General features: G+C 33.3%; 1 protein-coding gene across 1 annotated transcript; it reads right to left on the bottom strand.

Annotated features, from left to right (window-relative positions):
* Positions 1-1,077: 1,077 nt before the first annotated feature.
* LOC143258012 (tachykinin-like peptides receptor 86C) lies at positions 1,078-24,253 on the bottom strand. Its single transcript, XM_076517053.1, has 5 exons — positions 23,668-24,253; positions 10,017-10,232; positions 2,982-3,132; positions 2,245-2,441; positions 1,078-1,634 (listed from the first exon to the last, which is right to left on the bottom strand). Exons 1-5 carry the CDS (start codon positions 24,117-24,119, stop codon positions 1,412-1,414), a joined length of 1,239 nt encoding a protein of 412 aa, XP_076373168.1. The 5' UTR covers positions 24,120-24,253; the 3' UTR covers positions 1,078-1,411.

The following is a 24,253-nucleotide window of genomic DNA, read 5'->3' as shown; positions in this document are numbered from 1 at the left end:
TAGCGTTTCGTTTGGTTTGTTTTGAATTTCGCGCGTAATTACTCGAAAGCTATCTGCGTCACATTATAACGTTCTAACAGCTGAGAGGGTGAATATGTTTTGTGTGACGGGGATTCGAACCTTCCCTCTAGTCTTACATTGCTTAATTAGGGAAGGCTAGCGCAGAAAGCCCTAGAGTTTCTTTGCGCAAAAATAAAAAACAATAGTTTTATATATATTTTTGGTTTATTCTAAATGGAAAATAAGCAGTAATTTTCTCAATTATGAAGTCAGCTGACTTAAGAGAACATTTCGATTTTAGAATATTGGAAAAGGAGAGATCACCTCCACCCAAATGTAATTATTATTAAAAACATCTTATAAAACATAATAATTTGAAGTAAACCAAAGTAACGATACTATCAGCATAAGAATAATTTACAAACTATGTGAACAGATGATTTTCGAATAATGGTTGATTATTACAGGCGAAACGTTATTTTTTAAATGTATTTAATTTCTGAATTATTTCAGTTCGGGCTGATTAAATATTCTTTTATACATAATTGTTCGTTGTAAGCCTGCTTAATCATATGATATAATTGTTGTTTTTGAATTAAGCACAAAGCTACACAAGGTGACTATCAGTGCTCTGCCCCCTTCCCCATGGGTATCGAAACCTGGTTTTTAACGTTGTAGGTCCACAGACATACCGCTGAGCCGCTGGGGGCGTGGTATAATTCTATAACTAATTATACTTTATATATACATTTTGAACTGTTAACTATGATGTAAGTTTCAGAAATAAATATGTAAGCAAAAATCATCGACATATAAATCTGGTGTATAATTAATTTAGTAAAGTAAATACACGTTTGTATTATATTTTATAAATTCTGAAAAAGTTGCTTCTGTAAACTTTTGAGGAAAATAAAAAATATTTTTGGCAGTTTTTTTTAAATTTCGGCCAGAATTTAAGTTATTTTTATAGACTTCGTTTTCTAATTATAAGAAGGAAGTATATCAGTCTATAAGAATAGGATAAAGATTTTTATTTATTTTCATATCACACACATTTTGTTGTTGGTTACATCTGTTAGTGAACGAATTGAAGCAAATCCAAATAGCTTTTTTGCTAAAATTACTTGTAAAATAACAAATAACCAGTAGGTGGAGCTGTATATAAAAATTTCATGTTTCTTCGTCTTTTTTTTTTTAGCTGTGAAGAAAAAAAAGCAAATTGCGCACATAACAGTTTTTATAATTGATCTTTCAACAGGAAAAAAACATCATTAGAGTAAATTATTTTGGATTCCATATTAAAAACGAATGAAACTGGACACGTTTTATAACACTATTATTTCATACAGGAAAATGGTTAATCATTCCTTGAATTTCAATATTCTGCTATTAAGTTTAAGGAATGATTATATTACAGGACATCCTCGGCTATTTTGTCGTCATGACCATTAATACCTTTCTCAGAATAGTGTACAAAGTCTTTCCTTCTAGTCCTGTTATCTTTTGTCGTAATGTTGGAACAAATTCGTTCTAAGAAATACTGACTTTTCTCTCCGCGCTTCAAAGCATTTGGTCTAGTGGGTAATTCAAGGTTTTTTCTACAGCAGAGTACTGACTGGAAATATTCTTTAAACCTAGAGAACATACGTATTTGTTTTAGAAATATTAGGTTTGAAATATCACATAAATTGATTTTACAAAATAATACACTTTAAGCTTCTTTAGGTATTGTAAAAAAATTAAATAAAAACTTAAATGAAACATTTTTTTATTAAATATAATTCTAAAATATTTTCTCAATGGTTAAAACTCAAACAAAAAACACATTTAGTGAAATAATGCTCCATATTTTGAGAACTTTACAAAAAATGAGTTCAGTCTTTACCCCATCTATCTATCGAAATGTAGTGCTTTTTTATTAATAAATTATGAAATAATATTTATTCAGTTTGACTTATACTTATGTTCTAAGGTAAGTAAACTTATCATAAATAATTAAGCAACTAATTTTTTAATTATTTATTCTTTTCAATATGGATGCAGACGCACACATTATATTTCAGTATGATTTATTTAGTTTGAACTTACTTTAATTATTGTATTAGATATTCTTAAGACTTCGTAAATAACTAAACCCCATTGAATTACAAGGCACATTACAATAACGAATTAGCCAGTTACTATAATTATGTGGTAACAACTATCGGCGTAAGACAAACAAACAAAAAAGGTGAATGCACATACCGTTTATTAGCCCAGTAGTAAATTACAGGATTATAGACTGAGTTAGACATCGCTAACCAGTAAAAAGACAGGAATAAAGGCTGGATATAATCGGTATAAGCAGTTTCTGGGTAGTGATAGGTGTAGAGAAAAAACACGTGGTAGGGTAACCAACAAATGGCGAAGATTAAGACAATAACAATGAGCATGCGCACCACCTGAAACATGATAACGATAGATGAAAAAGGTGTTGCAAGGCCGTTTCTAATTAGTATAATATTCTATTTAAATGAAAACTTTATTCGTAACAATATAACTGTAGATATTTAACTGAAAATAAATTAAGAAAATGCTGATGTACTGCCTCCTTGCGGTTAACGCAGACTTAGAATGACGCTTCAAATGCTTGCACATTTATTTTGTTTAGGAGTTAAAAAAACAACTTCGAGCCTAAAGTAAACATTTCAGAGAAAGTTTTTGTTTCTCCTGAAAAAGGAAACATGAAGTCCATATTAGTAATAATACAGTCTCCTAAGTAACAGTTTACTTGATTTAAAGTCGTTAATGTAGGGTTGGAGAAATTTTTCTTACTGATACTCCTGGGAAAGGAAATCTGAAGTCCATATTAGTAACAGTGCAGTCTCATAAGTAAAATTAGATTTAATTCGCACTCGCTTGTGCCGGGGTACAAGTACTTGTGTACTTGCATGCACATCAGTTTTTACTCACAATAGTAAAGGTTTGAAAGAAATTGTTACCTTTTTCTTTGATTTGTTCATTGTTTTGTGACGTTCGGTAGCTTCTCCAATTGTTTTTCCACCCCATAACGCATGACCCATGAAGGCGTAAGCAACTCCCATCGAAATCATAGGAACGGCATATGTCAGGGAAAGGAACAAAATATTATACCTGAAACAAAGTTCGGAGTTTAAAGAAAAAAAAAGTGATTTAAAGATATTGGTATGTTTAATTTCATAATTTTGCAAATTACAGTTGAACATTTATCATAAAAAAACGGCTCTGTTGTTAAGATTGTCCCTTACGGTAAAAACAGATTACCCAGCAATATTAGAATGAAAAAGAACAAAAAGCAGCTCCAACAAACCGGAACATTAAATCTGGAATAATTCTCTTTATTGATTGTTATTAGATATCTGCTTATTTCACCTACTGCATTCTATTGGCTTTCGATATGGCACAGCAATGTGTCTGCGGAATTACACCGCTAGAAACCGGGTTTTGATACCCGTGGTGGTCAGAGCACAACGATATAAAAATTATTTATTTTTGCAACTTTCTAACGGGAGAATACTGAAATAATCGAATGTATTTGTTTGTGTTAATGACATAGCTAATTATGCTTTCTTCCCAGTTTTGAGCTGTCGATCAGAAGGAAGGAAACCTACTGCCAAACTTTTAGGCTACTCTTTTACCAACAGATAGAGGGATTGACCTTCACTCTACAACACTCCCACTGCTGAAATAACCACCATATTCAGTCTAGGACTTCAATCCCACAGATCATACCAATTCAATCGGATGTAACCACCATGTTCAGTCCAGAGTTTCAATCCCACAGATCATGCCAAGTCAATCGAATTTAAAGCACCAAGAATAAGTTCGTTTTAAACAAGCTTAAGAATTTTGATGACTTTCTAACGTCATCAACACACCCAGTAAAAACTAATAACAATAATAATAAAAACCTGGTAAAACGTTAAATAAAATATGTCTTTAACGAAAATCATTTATAAAGTTGCAAGCTCATCACATATTAATTCTACGAAATTTTACAAGTGAGCACAGTTTTTAGCGAACGTTATACAAAGAAGATCGTAAGTCAATTGAATCAAAAGGCATTTACGAACTAAAAACCATTCAAAAATCCACCTTATTGCTATTTAACCATTAATAAAATGATGGATCTACCAATTTATGCTACTGACTAACACTAGAATTCATTTTTCCTCTCTTATTTGAAGTTAATATATTATTGTTCTGCCATGTTGAAGACAATAGGCTCTGCAAAGATACACAGATAATATGTAAAGCCATTTTCAGTATAAACAAAACCTAGAAACAAAGCATTTACTCATTTCATTTCGAAATGAATAAATCGCTAACATATTAGTCCCGTAAAGGTAAGGCACAGAAAGTAGTGACGTAATGACGAGTGCAACAACAACACAAGCTACATTATGTGACGTTTCTTTTCGTTAAGCTCAATTTATGGTTTGTTATGAATTTCGCGCAAAGCTACACGAGGGCTATCTGCGCTAGCCGTCCCTAATTTAGCAGTGTAAGACTAGAGGGAAGGCAGCTAGTCATCACCACCCACCGCCGATTCTTGGGCTACTCTTTTACCAATGAATAGTGGGATTCACCGTCACATTATAACACCCCACGGCTGAAAGGGCGCTTAACTTATGTATACGTTCAGTTTGCGCTCGTGCTATTATAATATTCTCATTCTGATTGTCTCTTTCTTTTTTTTTTTTTTTACAAAAGTGTTTTAGTGGTTAATGCACCACCGACAGAGTGAACGGTAAGTTCATGGACTTACAACACTGATACGGGACTCGATTCCCTGCGGTAGACAAAACATAAATCGCCTATTCTATAGCTATGCGCTATTATACGAACCAAAAGAATCAACGTTAGTGTTTACAGAAAATTTTGAATATTGAAAACATTTGTCCTAGCAAAATATTTATGCGCACTATTTTGAACACGTCATAAAAAAGGAAATTAAACTATTTAAGAAAATGATGAATTAGCGTTGATTGAGATAATTAGCAGTTTTAAAATAAAGGTTAAATTTCAATCTTTTAAGTCCGTAAACATTTGGAAAATATTCTGAACCTTAACGAAACATTGTTTTCCTTTTGTTTTAACACTTGCATCTTTCCTATAAATACACTTTCGCTATGAAATGTTTTGATATTGATTTTCAAATCTTTCAATAAAACAACTTTCAACGATATATTCTATGAGAAGACTTGCGGCATAAAAATGTTACAAAGATAAACCTAAATTTCTCTATTTTTTTTAAGCACGTAATAGAATCTCTTTAAAGACTGGCAGCACAGAGGTTTACGAAGATAGGTCCAAAGTTCTCTTCTCTGTAAGTATGTAATGGAACCTCTTTTATGGGTGTTTCACTTTCATCTGTGTAAACCAGTATCGTTGTTGCCACTGCGGTTAATGTTACTTCGTGTTGTTGTTTTTTTCTCGATGTTAAGGAAAAATTATACGAAGATCCTCTGAAAGAGGTTCCTAGAAGTATTTGGAAAAAAATGATTTTTGAAGGATTTATTTGTGGTATATTTTCCAGTATTGTTCGTTGAATCCAGCTTTTACTGTAAAATACATAGTTTTTTTGTTGCCTGTGAGTTTTATAAAATAACTAGAATATAGCCCGTGAAAAGAAAGGGACAAATATAACCCATAGTATAACCTAACACCACATTTCATAACTAAAAACGATTATAAATAAAATTTAATAAATCAAGCTTAACCAACAAAAAGTCAGAAAAAGTCAGTCAAGGTAGTCAAACGTTGTGTCGAACAAGTTTGGTAAATAACTATTGTCTATAGATTGTACTAACACGAAAATACTATTTGAAACTGGGAAGATTATATCAATATGAATTAAAACATCATTACAAGCCGATAAATGTTGCTATGTAAAGACTACTATATAACCACACACACATATATACAGTATTTTATTGTTCTTCCCACGTTTTAGGTCTAATTCTTCCATGCCTATAGATAATGTAAATTTCAATACTATGTTAATACTTCACTAATTCCTCTTGACAAATGAATGAATTATGGTGAGAATACTTATCATTTTTTTAGAATTTCCATATACTTGTACCAAAGGTATATCATAAGGCGTTCTGCTTGAATGAACTTACTGATCAAATCTGGGGTTTAAAATAACTGTCATGGTACACCATGCAGTGTCTTAGCTATACTGAAAGAAGCTAGAAAGGAGTTAGCATATGATACTGGTATATGCTAAAAGAAATAATTTTAATAACACCCATAAATAAACCTTAATAAAAATAGTGTTTAACAATATATGTATATATTATAGCCATAAATTTTAAAGCCAAAACAAAACACATTAAAATTAAACAAAATACGCTGCATTTTTTTAAAAAAAAAAAGATCTTGGAGTACAAGCTACAACGTGGGATTATAAAATAGATCCTAGGTTTTGGAGGTGACTAGGAAAGTAGGACCCACATTGCAGTGGGGTACACTGTCTATCAGCCTTAACTTTCATTTCGTTAGTCTTACATGAGAAGATTAGAAATTTCTAATGTAGGTCCTACTTCTGCAGTCACTTCCTAAACCTAGGATACATTTTATAATCCCACGTTGTAACTTGTACCCTAGGATCTTTTTTTTTTAAAAAAGGCAGCGTATTTTATTTATTTTTGATGTGTTTTATTTTGGCTTAAAATTTATGGTTGTAATATTATTAATTAGAGGTCGGGATTTGCTGTTTTTAACGCAGTCCTTCCTCATGATTTTGTTTACTTACCTAACTTCATTTAAATGTAACAAAGTTTTGTTGTCAGGCCACTGTCCAAAAACCGTAGAGAATTGCTAGTAGAACAGAGAGTTTGCATAAAAGATTTATGTAACATTGGTTGGATTCTTCGACAATTGTTGCAGACTTGAAATGTTCCCCAGACACTGTCGAGTATCATGAGACCAAGACAGGTAGATTTGAAAGTAGTACAGGAAGAGGCAGAAGACCTAAACTCAATGATACTGATGTTAGTACTTTCGTTTATGCAGCCTTTGAGACAGAAGGAAGATTGCCACCGATCTCAGACATGAGATAAACGACCATGTACCAAATGACAGAAAATGTCTGTAGTATCAAGAAGACTCAACGAGAATTTGAATATTTGATCAATCTCCAAATATTGTCAAGAGACTGAAGTTTGTTCAAAAGTAAAACAAAAATAAACTGAACTGTTGATGATTGGAAAAGGGTATTATACACGAATGAGTCCAAGTTTGAAATAGTTGGTTCAAAACGTAGGCTGTACGTCCGACAAAAGAAAGGTAAAAGATACCTCAATGCATAGCACCTATCATGATGCATGATGGAGACGGTGTGATGGTTTGGGGAGTGTGTTTTTTTCTGAAGTGATATGAGATATTTCCAAAATAGATGGAATAGTGGACCAGCGTAAGTACCATCAAATACTGATCCGTCATCTCAGTGGTTTGCGTATTATTGGTAAAGGATTCTACTACTAAAAAGATAATGACCCAAATACTTATCCAATCAGTACAGAATTTACTTAGCTGACCCAAATACTTATCCAATCAGTACAGAATTTACTTAGCTAAGAACGAAGCTGCTAAAGTCATGATGCGATGGTCTCAACAGAACTCCGATCTCAACCCAGTTGAGTAGATCTAGGATTTTATGGATCAAAAATTTGACAAAGCAAAAATTACTTCCAAAAAAACTTTATGGGAGTTTATTAAAGACTGTCTGCAGTTATTAAAGCAAAAGCGACACAAAAAATATTAACTGTTTGCTGATCTCAACAACTTCCACTGAGTTTCTGTTGTACTGAATATGAAGATTAATAAACGTAATGTTTTTTATCTGTGATTTACTTCACATTGTTCGTGGAAAGTAGCCTTAAACATAATTTTTGACTTTGTCCTAACACTTCTGTACATTGCTGTATACAATGCAATAACATAGGAAAAATTAGAGAAATGAGATAGGAGCAAAGTTTTATTTCATAAACTCATACGTATCTGTATTTATAATATTCATTCCAAAAATATAATGACGGAAGGAAGAAATTTAGTTTCATAGTTATTTCCAAATGGACAAGACTAGACAATAAATAACACACCCGTTAACCCTCCAGTTCTTGTAAAACATTCCAGAATATAAACCTACTATCACCGTTCCTTTGTTGTTTCTTATAAAGCGATAAATTACCTAATGGACTCTCTGTGCTGCACTAATTGTGAGCATCGAAAACTGATTTTTAACGTTCTAAACCCATAGAATTACCACCAAGTCACCGAGAGACGTTACCGTCATTTTTTAACTAGATTATATAATTTAAGAACTAATACCGAGTAATAGGGTTTATTAAGATCTATTTTTACTTTTAAGCACAATACGTTAGTAACAAAAACTTAAAATATTCATCAGTAACTAATGCACGAAGCTTAAGACAGTTTAGAAGTTTAATTAGTATATTTAATAAAAATAGATGGACTCAGTGACTAGATGCTCTGTAAATTTAATATTTTTAGTTTAGGTTTCGTTATACTAGGGCTGAGTGTAACCTGACGGTTAGTGTACTGTTTGGTGGAATTAAGGTTCCATGGTTTGTGTCTCGTGACCATACAAGAAAGAAAAACATGCTATTCACTTCAGTGGTCAAAAACTAGTATTCGGTCTTAACGATGAGTTGAGTTGATCAGTTGTCTTTTTTCCAGTCCATCACTTAAAGTCAGGAACAGCTAGAGTAGGTAGCCCTACGTATATCTTTGCTGGAAATTCAACAAACATACAAATAAAGAGCCAAGCCATGAAAATAGTGATGTTAAAAAATGAAACACCTTACGTATGTTTGTTTGTCTGGATTTTACAATGTTCACGCAAGCTACCGAAAGGCTATCTTTGTATAGCCATCGGTCAGTTTTGAGTTGATAGACTAAACGGAAGACAATTAGTTAACCCCACACTCTTTTGCATCACTGTTTCTGACTGAACAGCTAGATTTGACCATTGCTCAAATAACATACCCATGATCTCAAAGTCCAGACAATACCATAATAAGTTAAAGTACTTAGATCATTGTAATGGCCCAACATGGCCAGGTGGTTAAAGCACTTGACTCGTAATCTGAGGTGGCGGGTTCAGATCCTCGTCACATCAAACATACTCGCCCTTTCAAGCCGTGGGGCCATTATAATGTGACGGTCAATCCCACTATTCGTTGGTAAAAGAGTAGTCCAAACAAATCAAACCATTTTAACTTCTTCGATATTACTGTGAAGTAATTCCATTCTTTAAAAAAACAACTTTTTATTCACAGAAAAGTATTTTCAAGACAAAAATAGACAGCAATGCACAGTCTTACCTAATCAAAAAAAAATAGCATTAAGTTAGCAAACCTGATTAATGGTTATGTTAAGACTAGAGGTAAGACAGCTAGTCATCATCACCTACCGCCAACTTTTGGGCTACTCTTTTACCAACGAATAGGAGGATTGACTTTTGTACGGCTAAAAGGACGAGCATCTTTCGTGTGACGGGGATTTGAACCTGCAACCGTCGGACTACGAGTCGAGTGCCTTAAGCACCGAGCCATGTAAGATACGTTCATATATATGGTATAGAGACTCATTAAATATATTAAAAAGTGTTAATAAATTAAAAATTTTGCTTTGATTCATCCATTCATACTAATCAATAGAAGTTGGTTCATTGAGTGATCAAAGCTGAGCTTGTGATGTTAGATTTTGCGAATGAGCATCACGTCCCGACTGTTCTTGATAAACACTTGTCTGACAATGTAGAGTAGTTACAATGTTACGGTAAATCCCACTTTTCTTTAGTGAAGAGAAATTATTAACTGCTTCTCCTCATTTTACTTTTAACTCAAAGACTAGCGCAAAGTAGTTTTAACTAGCTCTGCTAGAAATTCAAAAGAATAAAAAAATGCTACTCGCAAAAAAGCAAAACAATGGAAGATTAATTACAAGTTTGTTATCAGACTTACACGTAATCTGCTGTTGACAATCCACTTGGTCCGTCGGGCCAGTGAAGGTAACACAAAATTCTGTATCCTTCCTTGCCATAGCTGTAGGTTGCTGTGGTAGAAAACAGTAGCGTTGGGAGAGCAATAGCTACACTACACAGCCAGATCACGGTTATGAACACTCTTGCTTTAACCTTTGACATTCTTGGTGTCAAAGGTCGAACAATAGCAATACATCTAATGAAAAAATAAAAGAAGAAAATCAAAACAGAATTCCCCAAATACAATTCTGACAAAATTTAAGTTATTCAATGTGCTCAATTAAAGATGGTAGACAAAACGCTAATATTAAACGAAACTAAAAACAGGTTGCTTAGAAATAAGGGCTATAATTACAGTATCCTTAAGAGATACACGGAAGGTTATTATAAAATTTAAGAGACTAAGAACTGAAAGATAGCTAAATGTTGCTTTTCCACAGAATTTAAGAAAATTGCTGGGTCTTATGTTTTATTTTACTAAAAACGTGAAAGTTTTTTTCTGAAGTCAAATACCATGATATTAATATTAGCCAAGAAACTATAGAAAAAACAAGACCGATAAAATTATAATTTACTGTATTCATATGTTTTTCTAAACCTGTGTAGGAAATATACAATCTCGATAAACAAAGTCCCAACTGTCTGGCTGAAAATGGATATCATTCGTAACTAAGCTAAGAACAAACGAGTCCATCCATTTAAAAACTGTATTAATTTATAAATGATTTAGTGGTGGAATCTTTTTAATATTTGGCAAGAGTCTCATCGTGTTAGAATAATTATCAACTTTTAATGTTATTTTTACTCATTCGCCCTAATAAAAACCAATGAAGAATTTTACGTAATTAATTCAACATCTTTGCATAAAAGGCTGAAACAGCAATATTGATTAGTTCTTGAATAGAGTAAACTAACTCGATGAGATGTTTACCGCACTTTCACCGCTATTATTCAGGAAAGATTTAGAGTTTAGCTATTTTCGCTACTATTCAGAAAGGTTCCTCGTAAGAACTGATAATTCTCAAAATCACTCAAGTTCAGTGAGCTGGATGAAGAAAACAAAATGGCTTTTATCACTCTTATATTCTTATTTCACAACTTATTAAGAACCTCTTGACGACTGTAGAAAGGCAAAAACCAACAAGTATTTCTGGCTTTGCAGTTTGTTTCCAGTTAGAATAGGTGACCCAAATTATCAAACTAGAATTCATCGGCGATTTCTTTCATATACAGCACTATAACTGTCATTCTGTACAGTCATTTATTCAATATATTTGGCCAGGTGGTTGAGACACTCGACTCGTAATCTGTGGGTTCGAATCCCCGTTACACCAAACATGCTCGCCCTTTCAGCCGTGGGGGCGTTATAATGTTTAGGTCAATCCCACTATTCGTTGTTAAAAGAGTAGTTCAAGAGTTGGCGGTAGGTGGTGATGACTAGCTGCCTTCCCTCTAATCTTACATTACTAAGTTAGGAACGGTTAGCACATATAGCCCTTGAGTAGCTTTGCGCGAAATTCAAAATAAACGATCATGTTCTGGTTCAATTTTGGACAAATCTTCTGGTAAGTGTGGCGTTTCTAATGATCAGTGAAACTATATCTGGTTAATAAATGGAACCTCATACAAATCTCCTATTTTTCTTCACCCAATTGTATGGAAATAATATAATCATTTAAAGAAGATAAATATGTTTTCTAGCTAACAAATCTGTGTATCAGAAGTAATGTTATTACGTCGTTTCAGTCTTATCTTTCGTTCTCGGTTTATATTTACTATTACTTTCGGCTATCTGTTGCCCAGTGGCTATACCAATGTTATTAACACTTATTCATATTTTAATAAACAACATTTCATGAAAGAAACTATGGATTTAGATTTATTTACTTTAACATATAAGTATATAGATAATTTAGTTAGTTGGAACAATCACACTATTAATAAATAAACTGCAACCGTGCACCATGTTAAAACAAATATATATACATATATATGAAACTTAAACATTACTAAAATTTTTGCATAGCAAATAATCTGTACCCTAGTGATATAACTGACGAGAATATTTTGTCCAACTAGTAATAACGTCTTTCATCTTTGTAAAATAATATTATAAATTTTTAGTCATTTAGGTTTTTCAGAATTGCTAATAAATATGAATATTTTCTTCAATGATATTTTATTTGTGACACTTCAGTATATAGTTTCCAATAATATGATGTCTTATTTACCAAGTCTACTCGTCTGTTTGGGATAACTTAATGGACTTACAACGCCAAAGTCCAGTGTTTGAGTTCCCGTGATTGACAGAGTTCAAATAGCATATCGTGTAAATTTGCTCTAAAACAAACGACGAAATAAACAATAATATAATAGTAGGTACAAAATAGTATAAAGACTCAAAGATTAAGCTTTACAGAACCAAAATTGTAAAAAGAAAAACCGTTACATGAAAAAATAAATTTACATCATGTAGGTTATTTCACTCTATATCTGTTTCGAAGATTACGTTCAGAGACTAGCACGTGCATGTTGAATAATGATTGAGTGCTCACGTGAACAGCATATTAATCAAAGGAAGGAAAAGCGTATTATCATATTTAGTATTTGGAATTTACAAGGCAAATTTCATTTTTTTAATATTCCTAAGAGTTGGGCTTATTGTCCAATATGTTACGATTATGGTACTGTAATGCCAACTTTATGAAATATATTTTCATTTCTTCTTCAGTATATACCGCTAAAGATGATTTTTAGATGTGAAACATCGTTGGTTAACGTTTTAGTTAATTTTTTAAATTTCATTTCGCATATGAGTGAGTAGAATAGCGAATGAAAATTAAATCTAATAACTGGTGTGCTGGTTCTGTCTTCAGATACTTCTCGTACTAAGGAACATTTTAGTATATAAACACTAGTTATACACGTTCTGCACGTACAACGTTTTATTTTTGCACATTGGTTTACGTTTATCAGAGCAAGACCACCTCATAATTTGATTATTAATTAAACTATACAATGGGCTATCTGTGTTCTGCCTACCACAGGTGTTGAAACCTGGTTTCTAGAGTTGTAAGCTCTCAGACATACCGCTGTGCCACTCAGAACTTAAACTTGAAGAATAATCATTATTCTCAAAGTGTACGAGTCTGTTACTAAAGTCCATAAGATGGGCTTTTGGACACAAATCCATGAGGTAATTCCTTTGAGGAAATCTGCCCAGATCTTATATTTAAAACTTAAAGTGTTGTCTCACCGTTTCAAATTAGCTTGAGCTTCTCCTTTACTTTGTCACCGGGCCCCCGGGGAGGGAACGTAGTAATAAGGTAACTAACATCGCATATGTGACATTTACGAAAAAGAGTAAGTCTGTTTCTAGAATACCTAATTTCAGCAAGAGACATGTGGAAAGAAAGTACATAGTTTTTATCGTTTGGTTTTCTTACATGCGTTGATCTTCAACTGTTTTTATATATGATTTGCAAACACTTGGCATATCATTTGTAGCTTCTTAAAATCTCTGTGATATATTCATTACAACCATTCACATCCAAAAGAATCCATTTTCTTTTATACTTGTCTGTTTGTTTTTGAATTTCGCGCAAGACTACTCGAGGGCTATCTGCGCTAGCCGTCCCTACTTTAGTAGTGTAAGACTAGAAGGAAGGCAGCTAGTCATCACCACCCACCGCCAACTGTTGGGCTACTCTTTTACCAACGAATAGTAGGATTGACTGTAACATTATGACGCCCCTACGCCTGAAAGGGCGAACATGTTTGGTGCGACCGGGATTCGAACCCGCGACCCTCGGATTATGAGTTCAACGCCTTAACACACTTGGGCATGCCGGGCCTTTTTTATACTTATTGATGTAGATTTCCCGTGATTAACTTTATATTTATTCAAAGTAAAGTAATGAAACTTGGAAAAAATGAGTTTTTGTTGCACTTTATAAAGATTTAAAATAACAATAGTAAAGAAACCTTGACTAAAATTTAAAGTGCAAAAATGCCAATTTGTTATAGAATTCATACAAATTTCAAAGGTTTTCGAAATAATACCCTTATCAAACACCTTACCCGATGGTATGTCCTTAAATATGGAAGGAGTTTCTCAGAAAAGAAATTAAAATAATTTCTAGATTCACGCCGCAAAGGCCTATATATGATGCCATTAATCGAATGTGCTTAATTGCTTGTTTTATGATATATAACAGTGCTGTCACTTACTGACTATAATCCTGTAGTGTTTGCTAATTTTTACAGAGAAGCTAGTTTTCGATTTTATTGTTTTTAAATTAATAATGTGAATGCGTAAAAATACTTACAAGAGCTCTTTATAGAGAGAATTTTGTTTATTGTGAATAACAACGAAGGGCGGTAACATCTGCCAGAGTGATTTAAGTTGAATGTTTGTATTTGAATAGGAACGTAATGGCAAAAGAATGTTAGATTTGAAAAGAACAACACTAATGACTAGACGAAACTTTAAAGAGCAAAATGTGAAAGAAGAACATGAGGGAAGCGTTGGATTGGCAAACTAAACAAGAGTTGAGAAGAATAAACTTAAAAACAATAAAAAGCTGAAACGTAAGTATATAAGAATCATGTTATTTAACACCATTTAGCTTAATGGCGATAACTCTGATAGGTACTTTGTGGTAAAACTATGATATAACGAAGTTAAGAAGTGTACTACTTTCTGACTGGTTCATATGTAAAACAAACAAAAACGATACCAGGATAACTCATTTCGTATTTTCTTCCTTTATTTTTACTTACGAAAAATAGATTTTTGTGTATAAGTAAGAGAGAAAGTGCATATAAACCTGTTTGACTTACGGTTTTCTGAAAACAGCTTTCGAATATAGAGCCACATAACGAAGAGTCAAATATAGAGAATCGTGTATTACCTGGTCTTTAAAACGCAAGTCTCTGAGCTCGGTTGAAGTTCGTAGTACCATATAATAAAATTAATCTTTCAAAAACTGCCAGATTCTGAATGGTTTATTTATTTATTCTTAGAGAGGAACGAATTTACTCGTTTTTACAAAGAAAATGAAAGAAATAAACCACAATTTATACAACCTATTAAAAATCGGCTGTAGTCGTAGTGAAGTGACTCAGCTATGAGAATAGATAAGCCTATTGTGTAGTTCTGTCCATAGTTATAACATTTTACTTTTTAAGTATTTTGTAGAATTAAAAGTACATCCTACACAGTATTTATATACCTGGCGTGATGCTAACTATGCAGCACCCTATCGAAAATGTGCTATCCCATTAGAAATTAAATATCATTAAAATTGTTTTAGATTTTCTTTTTTTAACGGCTTACCTTTAGAAGACGTAAGTGATATTCATTTATCTGACCTACAGTAATAGTAAAAAAAAACCCACTGAGTTCTGGGTTACACTAGCGTCAACAACTAAATTTATTCGACGTTCTTACACGACTTCAATACACCACTTAGTTAACAAAATGCTTTGGACGAAATTAATTATAGTTGGACACGTGAAGAGCTTTATTTAATAAAGTTCGAGAATAATTAAATTTACTAATAATCTCAAATCAGATAATTGCTATATATTAAACATAATAATTTCATTATATGTATTTTCTAGTTTCTCAAGAGTAAACATACGTAGATATTCTATAAGACCTATAAAAGTGGATATATATATTTATTTTCCCTAATTTGAAATACACGGACACGTAGTTTCTAACGAAAATACCGTAAACACAGAAGGTATTCAAATGACGACTAACTGGAATCGAAGCATTATAGATTTTAGTTTTCTGGAGTATTGATTTATAACGAATTTTAATCAGTTTATTATTTTGTATTGTCTTTGTTATTCTATATGTTACATTTTAAATTATTTTACTGTTGACCTATACAACTAGCTTACTTTTTATGATGTATATTTTACAACGTATATACCAATATAGTACGTAGTTTCTATAAAGGAGGATAAGACATTTGATCAACAGTAATAAAAATAGTGTGCCAGTTTGTGTGTATGTGATCACAATAGCTCCAACAGAAAAGAATCTAGAAACCAGAAATTTTGCACAAGTACTAACTGGACCCTGAGGGTGTGCACTTAGATATCACTCACTTATCAATATGCGTGCGCGCATGCACCTGCTTATCTTTTTATGAGGTAAGCTAGCGAAAAGCCACACAAAAACGAATATGTGACTGCCATAGCCCTAAAAAGAAAGAATCCAGAAACCTGAAACATATCAAACTAATAACCTGAGCGAAGCCGGGTTCTTTTGCTAGTATTACATATGTAAGGCAGATGTGTAGGTTAAAAAGAAATTTAACCCGAAAGGTACGGACAGAAAAATATGTTACAGATTAATATTTTAAACATTTTATAAGCCGACTCACAATGCAAATATATAAACTCAGATTGTTATGGACGTTTTGTATATTATATGATACATTTTGGCAACCTTCGCGAGTATAACATTGAAAAAGGAAAAAAAAAAAACTTGAAAATAAAATTAGTGAAGTGTTAGAAAAGTTCACTAAAATAGTAAAACTTTTGATAACGTTAATAAATAGTAAATATGCAATAAAAACTAAATCTTATAACAATACAAATCTCTCGAAACGTAAATGCGAGTGAGAATATGTCTCCAAATATAGTAACTAAATTAGATTTAATTAAAACTACCTATAGAACTACGGTGAACATAGTGTGGTTGAAAAACTCTCAGTCGATTTCTTTTCTCGTAAGAACTGAATAAGTAACATAGTATTAAAATATAATAGAATAATGCTAATACGTTGTGACAAGTATAATTAATTATAATCGTGCCTTGTCAGCTTAGAAAATGCGGTCAAACCGTAAGAAAAGTATTTTTGTAGTAAGAGCCACATAGCGGTTGCAAATGGCGCCCTGATACGTCATACTTCTTTCTAACTTGGAAGGTTGCAACATCCCTATGGCATATAGTTCTCAATGTTCTCAGAATGTGCACATCCATCATAATAGCAAGTAGGTTTATTTCAAGCGGTCGAAACAGCGTTGAACCTCATTACCAATCCTGTATGAGAGTTTTCTCCTTATAGTCGCACAACGCTTCACTACAGCCTATCTGCGCTAGCCGTCACTAATTGTGAGTCTATTGGTTAGAGGGAAGGCAGTTAGTTAACAGTACCAACACAGCCAACTTTCGATGCGTGAAAGGACGAAAATTATCACCCATTAAAACGAACTCAGATCTGTTAAGAATATGATGTGTTTCGGTTTTATCATCCCGAAGTAAGTGGGAGTTATAATTTAGCTACTTGAAAAATATATGCTAATAATATAATGATATATAATTCATTTTACCCAGCATTAATACCCTAACGTCATAGAGACCTGAATTTGTTTTAAAGCTATTAGGATAATAGCTACTCATTAACATTATGTGCATTTAAAGTACATGTACTGGACTATAAAATTATATACTTAGTATCTTCCGTTATTTCAGGTATATTCCAATCAAAGTAAGCTATATACATAGAGCGTAACTAAAGACCAGCCCAGTTATCTATGCCTACATACGTACCTACTTATAAGATTATAATTCATTGTTTCTTTATTTAAGTACCATAGCTGTTGACTATATTTTTAGTTGAAAACCCAATAATATCTCATGAGGTTGAACTAACCTTGAAGACTTCATATAGTCATAAGTATAGATTTTAAACTAACATTGTAAATTACTCTTTATAATAAAATAATTATAATGAACATTAAATTAAGATAAAAGTAATTACATGCACTGTAGTAACTAGTATAATAAATATTATTAATGAAAGTAGTAGAAATAAAGAAAATAACATACATATGGTAACCCATAAACATAAACTCTTGTCTTGAACAAAAGCAGTTGATGTACATTTCTTTGGAAACTCACTCTCTCTGGCACCACGCTTAATGAAAGAAAACTCATAAATCACACCTTACTATATAAAGCCCTAACTGCGACAGTTAACACTATACGTTTTAGGTCGGGTTGGCAGTATTAAATTTCCCACGACAAAAACAAAAGTGTGTTTGTAATTAAATTAAAAGTCATACAATTGCCTATCCTATCCATGCTCTGTCTGCCACAAATATCAAAAATAAGTTTCTAGCGTTGTAAGTCTGCCGGCGTGCCGCTGTGTCACTGGGAGGCCACAAACAGAAACCAATGATTATGAAGGTACAAACTGACCATTATAATATAATAACGCTAAATGTAATACGAAAAGAATAACTAAATAAGTTTGTCACACACACACACACATATAAATATACATAGTTAACTCCATGTTCAAACCTTTAAACCTTTAACTTTTTCAAAGGCAAGAATAATTATGAATGATGTTAAGTGCCAACACTATGTTTAGTTCGTTTTTTTCCAAATCAAATTCCAAAACAAACATATTCCAAGATAAAAATGAGGTATTTCAAATGTCCCATTTTAGCAGTTTTTGTAACAAATATTTTCTGCTGAAACGATATTATTTTTTTATTTTGAGCACATTTTTCCAGTCACGTCTCACGTTTACGGACTATATCCTTAGATAAGTTATCTTTTTCCCCAGACTACTGAGGGTGAGTAAATTATATATCGGGGGAGTTTTTTTTATATTTTGAATTTCACGAAGAGCTGCAGGAGAGCTATCTGCGCTAGCTGTCTATAATTTAACAGTGAAAGACTAGGGGGAAGACAGACAGTTATTAAAGTTGTCATGGAGGCAACTAGCATTGCTTTACCAGACGGAGAGAATTTCTGAATATGTCGGTTACTTTTGCCTGTCCTTTGTGTTCGTGGATTGTAACCTATTACATGAGACTGCACTTTGCTTACCATGGCTGGGGTACGACTTATTACAAGTCACTTCATGTATGATCTTGGTGTTCCAAGTTGATCTATATTCCTTGGTCTTCCAACGATATTCAGTGCAAGAAATATATTCTTTTGTAAAATTCTGAATCTATGACGTGAAACACATCTTTATGTTTGCAGTAAATAAATATTTTCCGTCGAAAACGGCTGTTACCCACCCTTCTCAAAAGAGATCAGTTTTCGAATGCATCGCAATAAATATAGCATGCAAACAATGTCAAAATGTAATATTGATACACACTATGCCTCCGAAACATTTTACTTGCTGTGGTTGGCAAGTGCTTTGCTGGTTTACATGTTCAAATTTCTTTTTTAATACAACGTATTCAACCAGGCCCGACATGGCCAAGTGTGTTAAGGCGTGCGACTTGTAATCTGAGGGTCGCGGGTTCTCATTCCCGTCGCGCCAAACATGCTCGCCCTTTCAGCCGTGGGGGCGTTATAATGTTACGGTCAATCCCAGTATTCGTTGGTAAAAGAGTAGTCCAAGAGTTGGCGGTGGGTGGTGATGACTAGCTGCCTTCCCTCTAGTCTTACACTGCTAAATTAGGGACGGCTAGCACAGATAGCCCTCGAGTAGCTTTGTGCGAAATTCGAAAACAAACAAACAAATGTATTCAACCTTCTGTATACGTATAATATTTTATAGAACTGAAGTAAAGCACAATAACATGAAAGAAGCCCATCCTGATCTTCTTGTAACGATAATATTTGATTAACGATTGTTTAATACTCTTTACACAATGATACTGAAAACTGACTTAAGTCTAAAAACATCACAATAGTTGCAACATTCAGTTTTTACTCAGTTATATAGCTCTTGATATTTCCAGTAATTTGTGTTCTATTTTCTTTAATTCATAGTTAACTGAATTAATGAATTACAAGAAGGTCATTCATGCAGCAATAAGATAAACGGAAGAAAAAAGGTGCGAACAAATATTTGAATGAGTAAATTTCGCTCACAGTAACAGGTGTTTACTTCGAGAAAAATAAATTGTTTGTACGCCTTCCTTATATACTGTATCGTACCGATATAGAGTGCACATTTAAGAATGTTTGAGAGATTTTGTATAACAAGAAACGTAAAGATGACTTGAAAGACGAACAGTTTCACTTGGGTGATTTAATTCCCTGAATGACCTGGCAGTATACATGGTCTTTTGCCTGAGAAGGGGTTTTAAAATGTCCTACAATGAGACATTTCTCACCTTCTTCTATAAAATATTAACTTGCATCACTACCAAGAATTGGCAGGCTCGATAATCAATTGTTTTTTGTATCGTAGTTTTAAAATGTCTAACAATGTACGTGGGTTGTTTCGCTTTAGGATTTTTCCCAGAGAAAAGGGATAAAAATATTCTGAAATAAGACACGTTTCTACTGGTTCGTTTTTTGTTATTAACCAATTAAAGGAACCGGTTACTGCCTCCCACGAAGTAGGGTATGCAGCTAGCATCTAATGATATCTTTAGGGATTAATAACAAAATAAAAAAAGACTGGAAGAGATGCATTATCTGACGTTGTTATTTAAATAACTTTTGCTTAATTAACGTGTACCTTTGGCCAGTTCACTTAATAGATCTATAGGTAACTTTTATATTTAATATTACAATATACATATTCGTCATAGGAAGTATCTGCACTGGGGTTTTAAGTTTTAGTATGCGAAGTGAAATTAGCAACATACATTCTCTCACCAGGTAATGAGCCTATGAATCGTTAAAACGTATTAGTTTGACAACTATGGAAGAACTTCTAAGAGCCTATGAATACATGTCAATGAACTTAATGTTCTCATCACGATATTATCAGATGTCACGTATAGCGTGTTGTGACTTTTGTACTTCCTGTAGAGGAAGCTAAAGGGTGAAAAAGAACTTTAAAATATGAGTCACGTTAGTACAAAATTCTCATAACCAAAAATTCCCTGTATGAAGAAAAGGAAAACAGAACGAAGGCTGGCCCGTAAAATCAATGAAAGATAATATTGGGATAACAGTTGCCTTAGGCAAGTATTCACAATAGTGTCTTAATTATTTTCATGGACGTGTAATACAGACTGTAGACAATAGGGAACTGACAGTAAATGAGACGTAGAACTAATAAACATTTGTGGGAAGAATACTTCAGAGGAGAGTTTGTTAAGTTTGACTTTAGAAAAGCGACCTTTTCTTACCATATTCTCCTTACGTACACGAAAGTTTTAATACTCTAACTTTTTTATTTTTGTACGAAATAACTTTTAGTCAGTATAATTTGAACAAATCTTTTACATTATTAAACTTTCCGAACATAAGAAAACCGTTCATTCATATGATGTCAGCATCATCCTCTCACTTGTTTTTGGTATACATTTGTTTGTTTTTTGAATTTCGCGCAAAGCTACTTAAGGGCTATCTGTGCTAGCCGTCCCTAATTTAGCAGTGTAAGACTAGAGGGAAGGCAGCTGGTCAACACTACCCACAGCCAACTCTTGGGCTACTCTTTTACCTACGAATACTAGGATTGACCGTCATATTATATATAACGCCCCCACGGATGAAAGGGCGAGCATGTTTGGTGCGACGGGGATTCGAAACCGCGATCCTCGGATTACGAGTCGAACGCTTTAACTCACCGGGCACTGGTATACGTTTACGATTTTCTCAAGCAAACAACAGTTCAATACCAATCATTGATAAAAAAAATCTTATTGGTTGGAAACTAAGAATCGAGAATTAAAAAAAATGAATGACTTTAAATGTGTGCCGTGTAATGATCAACTTGAGTAAAGATGACGGTATCATGTTGACGGGTTTTTCTAGACAAACCTGTTAATCGCTCTTAACAAACAAAACTAAGCTGCTCTTAGTTAAAATGCAAACAATATACAACTGTACTCGTCTTAGACATAATCAAAACCGTCACCCTAATGCAATTTATACTTAATCAAAACCGTTACCTTAATGCTATCTATACTTAGTTAAGAAATACTATATATATATATATATATATATTACGAACATGAACTACTTATCAAAAGTCCAGCGATAAAATAATTCAAGATTTCGCTGACGGTGATATTAAAGTCTACTATGAAAGGAAATATTGATCTCCCCAAAGTATTTTTTAATTATCACAAACTCACGATTAAAATTAAAGAGAAAAGGCAAGAGGGAATCCTCAATTGCCATGGCTATAATTAGATCTCAAATCATTCAAAAAATGAAGTTATGAGTTAAAACTCTGGGCTTGCAAAAATTATTATATGAACCATAGCTAATAATACTGGTACTTTACACCTTATGCACTCAGAGACTCCTGCATGTTTGATCTCATTTTCAGAGAGAAAGCTGCTAATGAACAGTAGTTATCGCCACAATGACATTGTCTTGCTTTCACTGAACATCGGGACTGATCGGCACAACAGTAGTTCACTAAACTTGGATTTGGCGCGCTGCAGCCCTGTAGGCTAAAGTTGTTTTTCTTCTCTCTCAAAATCTGCATTAAGAGAGTGTTACCAATGACAGTCTGCTGAAACGTCATTCGTTAACCTTTTTGAAACAATAAAACATATTAAATTGTATATAACATAGTTTGTTGTTTCTGTTTTCTTCTCTTTGTTTCTGCTTATTTATGATTTATTTACTCATGCTTTTGGGGTTTTTTTTTGTAAGAGCTCTTATTATAGGGCTGGACGTGGGCTTGTTGTTAGCGTACCAGATTGTAATTCTTTGATCCATTGATCACGTCCCTTTGCTTGAATATCATGCTCAGCAATATGTGGAGTAACTGTCATATTTCACTGTTTGATTAGTTTGTGCACTTATTTATTTTTGTGGTTAAGCATAAAGCTGCACAACTGGTAATCTGTGCTCTGCTCACTGCACCTATTGAAATCCGATCTTTAGTGTCATGAGCTTTCAGATTTACCACTGAACCATTGAGGCGGAGAGGTATTTTTTTATTATAGTAACCCCAATGTTGGCCGCGTGTACAGTTGAATAGTCCAAAAATTAGAGACAGCTAGCACAAACAACCTAATTGTAGTTTTGCGTAAATATTACAAACATTTATTATGAAAGTGTAGGTTACAAATTTATCATTTTTTCTTTCAAATTTCCCATTTAGAAAATACAGGAAAAAAAAGAGTTTAAATTTTAAAATGTAAAACATCGAGTTAGAAGTTTGTAATAAATGTACATACGTAAATTGAAGTAATTCTATTTCAGTGCACGTTGCTGTACAAATGCTCTCCAAACTTTGAGGTTGTGGATGCGTTACACAAGTGACGGTCAAGTTCCCACATTTCGATTACAGTGACCCAGGAAATGGCGGTGGATACTGCTGAATAGCTGACTTCCATCTAGTATGTCAGTTCAAAATTAAGCCACACGAATATTCTCCCCCCAAAAAAGAAAAACTTATCATAAAACTATATTTTATCAGTCTATTTTTTATTATTAATATATCAATTACGGAGAACAGTTAATATGATCAGCTGTAATACACAGTCTACAACCAGTTAAAAATTTGTTGTGAAGATACATACGTAACTTGAAGTAACCCTGTTTTAGCGCATTTCTTGGGCTTATGTTAATCAAGTTTCTCTATAAGATCTATAATTTCTCTCACGTATCTCCTAGTTGTAGTAATTGTGGCTTTGTAATTTTTTAATGCCTCTCCCATTTTTAAAATGAATATTTTTCAAATTAGTATAACGTTTTAAGAACAAGTTAGGCTTACCTGTCTATACTCATAGCTGTGATAGTAAAAACGCTTGAACAAACGGTGAGGTTAGCGATGAAATTATTTAAAATGCAGTAAACGCTACCAAATGGCCAATGGCTATTTAACATATACACAAAATTGAAAATGGCGTTGAAGGTGGCCATCAATAAGTCTGCCAAGGACAAATTTAGAAGAAAATAATTAGTGACAGTTCGCATCTTTCGGTGAGCCAAGATGACCCACAAGACGATTGTATTTCCACCACTTGCAACAACAACCATTAAACCAAAGGCGACAGTCCACAAAATTTGTTGCCACAACGGAAGTATGAAGGGGCGGTGGGTGTTTCGAACACTTTCCGAAGTGTTATTCTCACAGTAACTCGCGTTGTATAATGGAAAGTCTGTGTCATTCAGAGTGTCACAGCGGTTATAGGTTATGTTCAAGTCTAGGGTCAAATCTTCCATAGTGAAAAAATTTGATCGATGCAGTTCCTCAAGCTTCAATTTAAATCCAGCCGATGATAGTAGGTAAGATATGTGTTTAAACGTTATTGGTCTGTCTGAAAGACCGTTGGCAGAAAGCAACTAAACCTTGTATG

The sequence above is a fragment of the Tachypleus tridentatus genome, chromosome 7 (assembly GCF_004210375.1).
Source record: "Tachypleus tridentatus isolate NWPU-2018 chromosome 7, ASM421037v1, whole genome shotgun sequence".
In the NCBI taxonomy this organism is placed as follows: Eukaryota; Metazoa; Arthropoda; class Merostomata; order Xiphosura; family Limulidae; genus Tachypleus; species Tachypleus tridentatus.
Note: the sequence above shows the minus strand (reverse complement) of the source record. Positions and strands in the feature narration are given on the sequence as shown.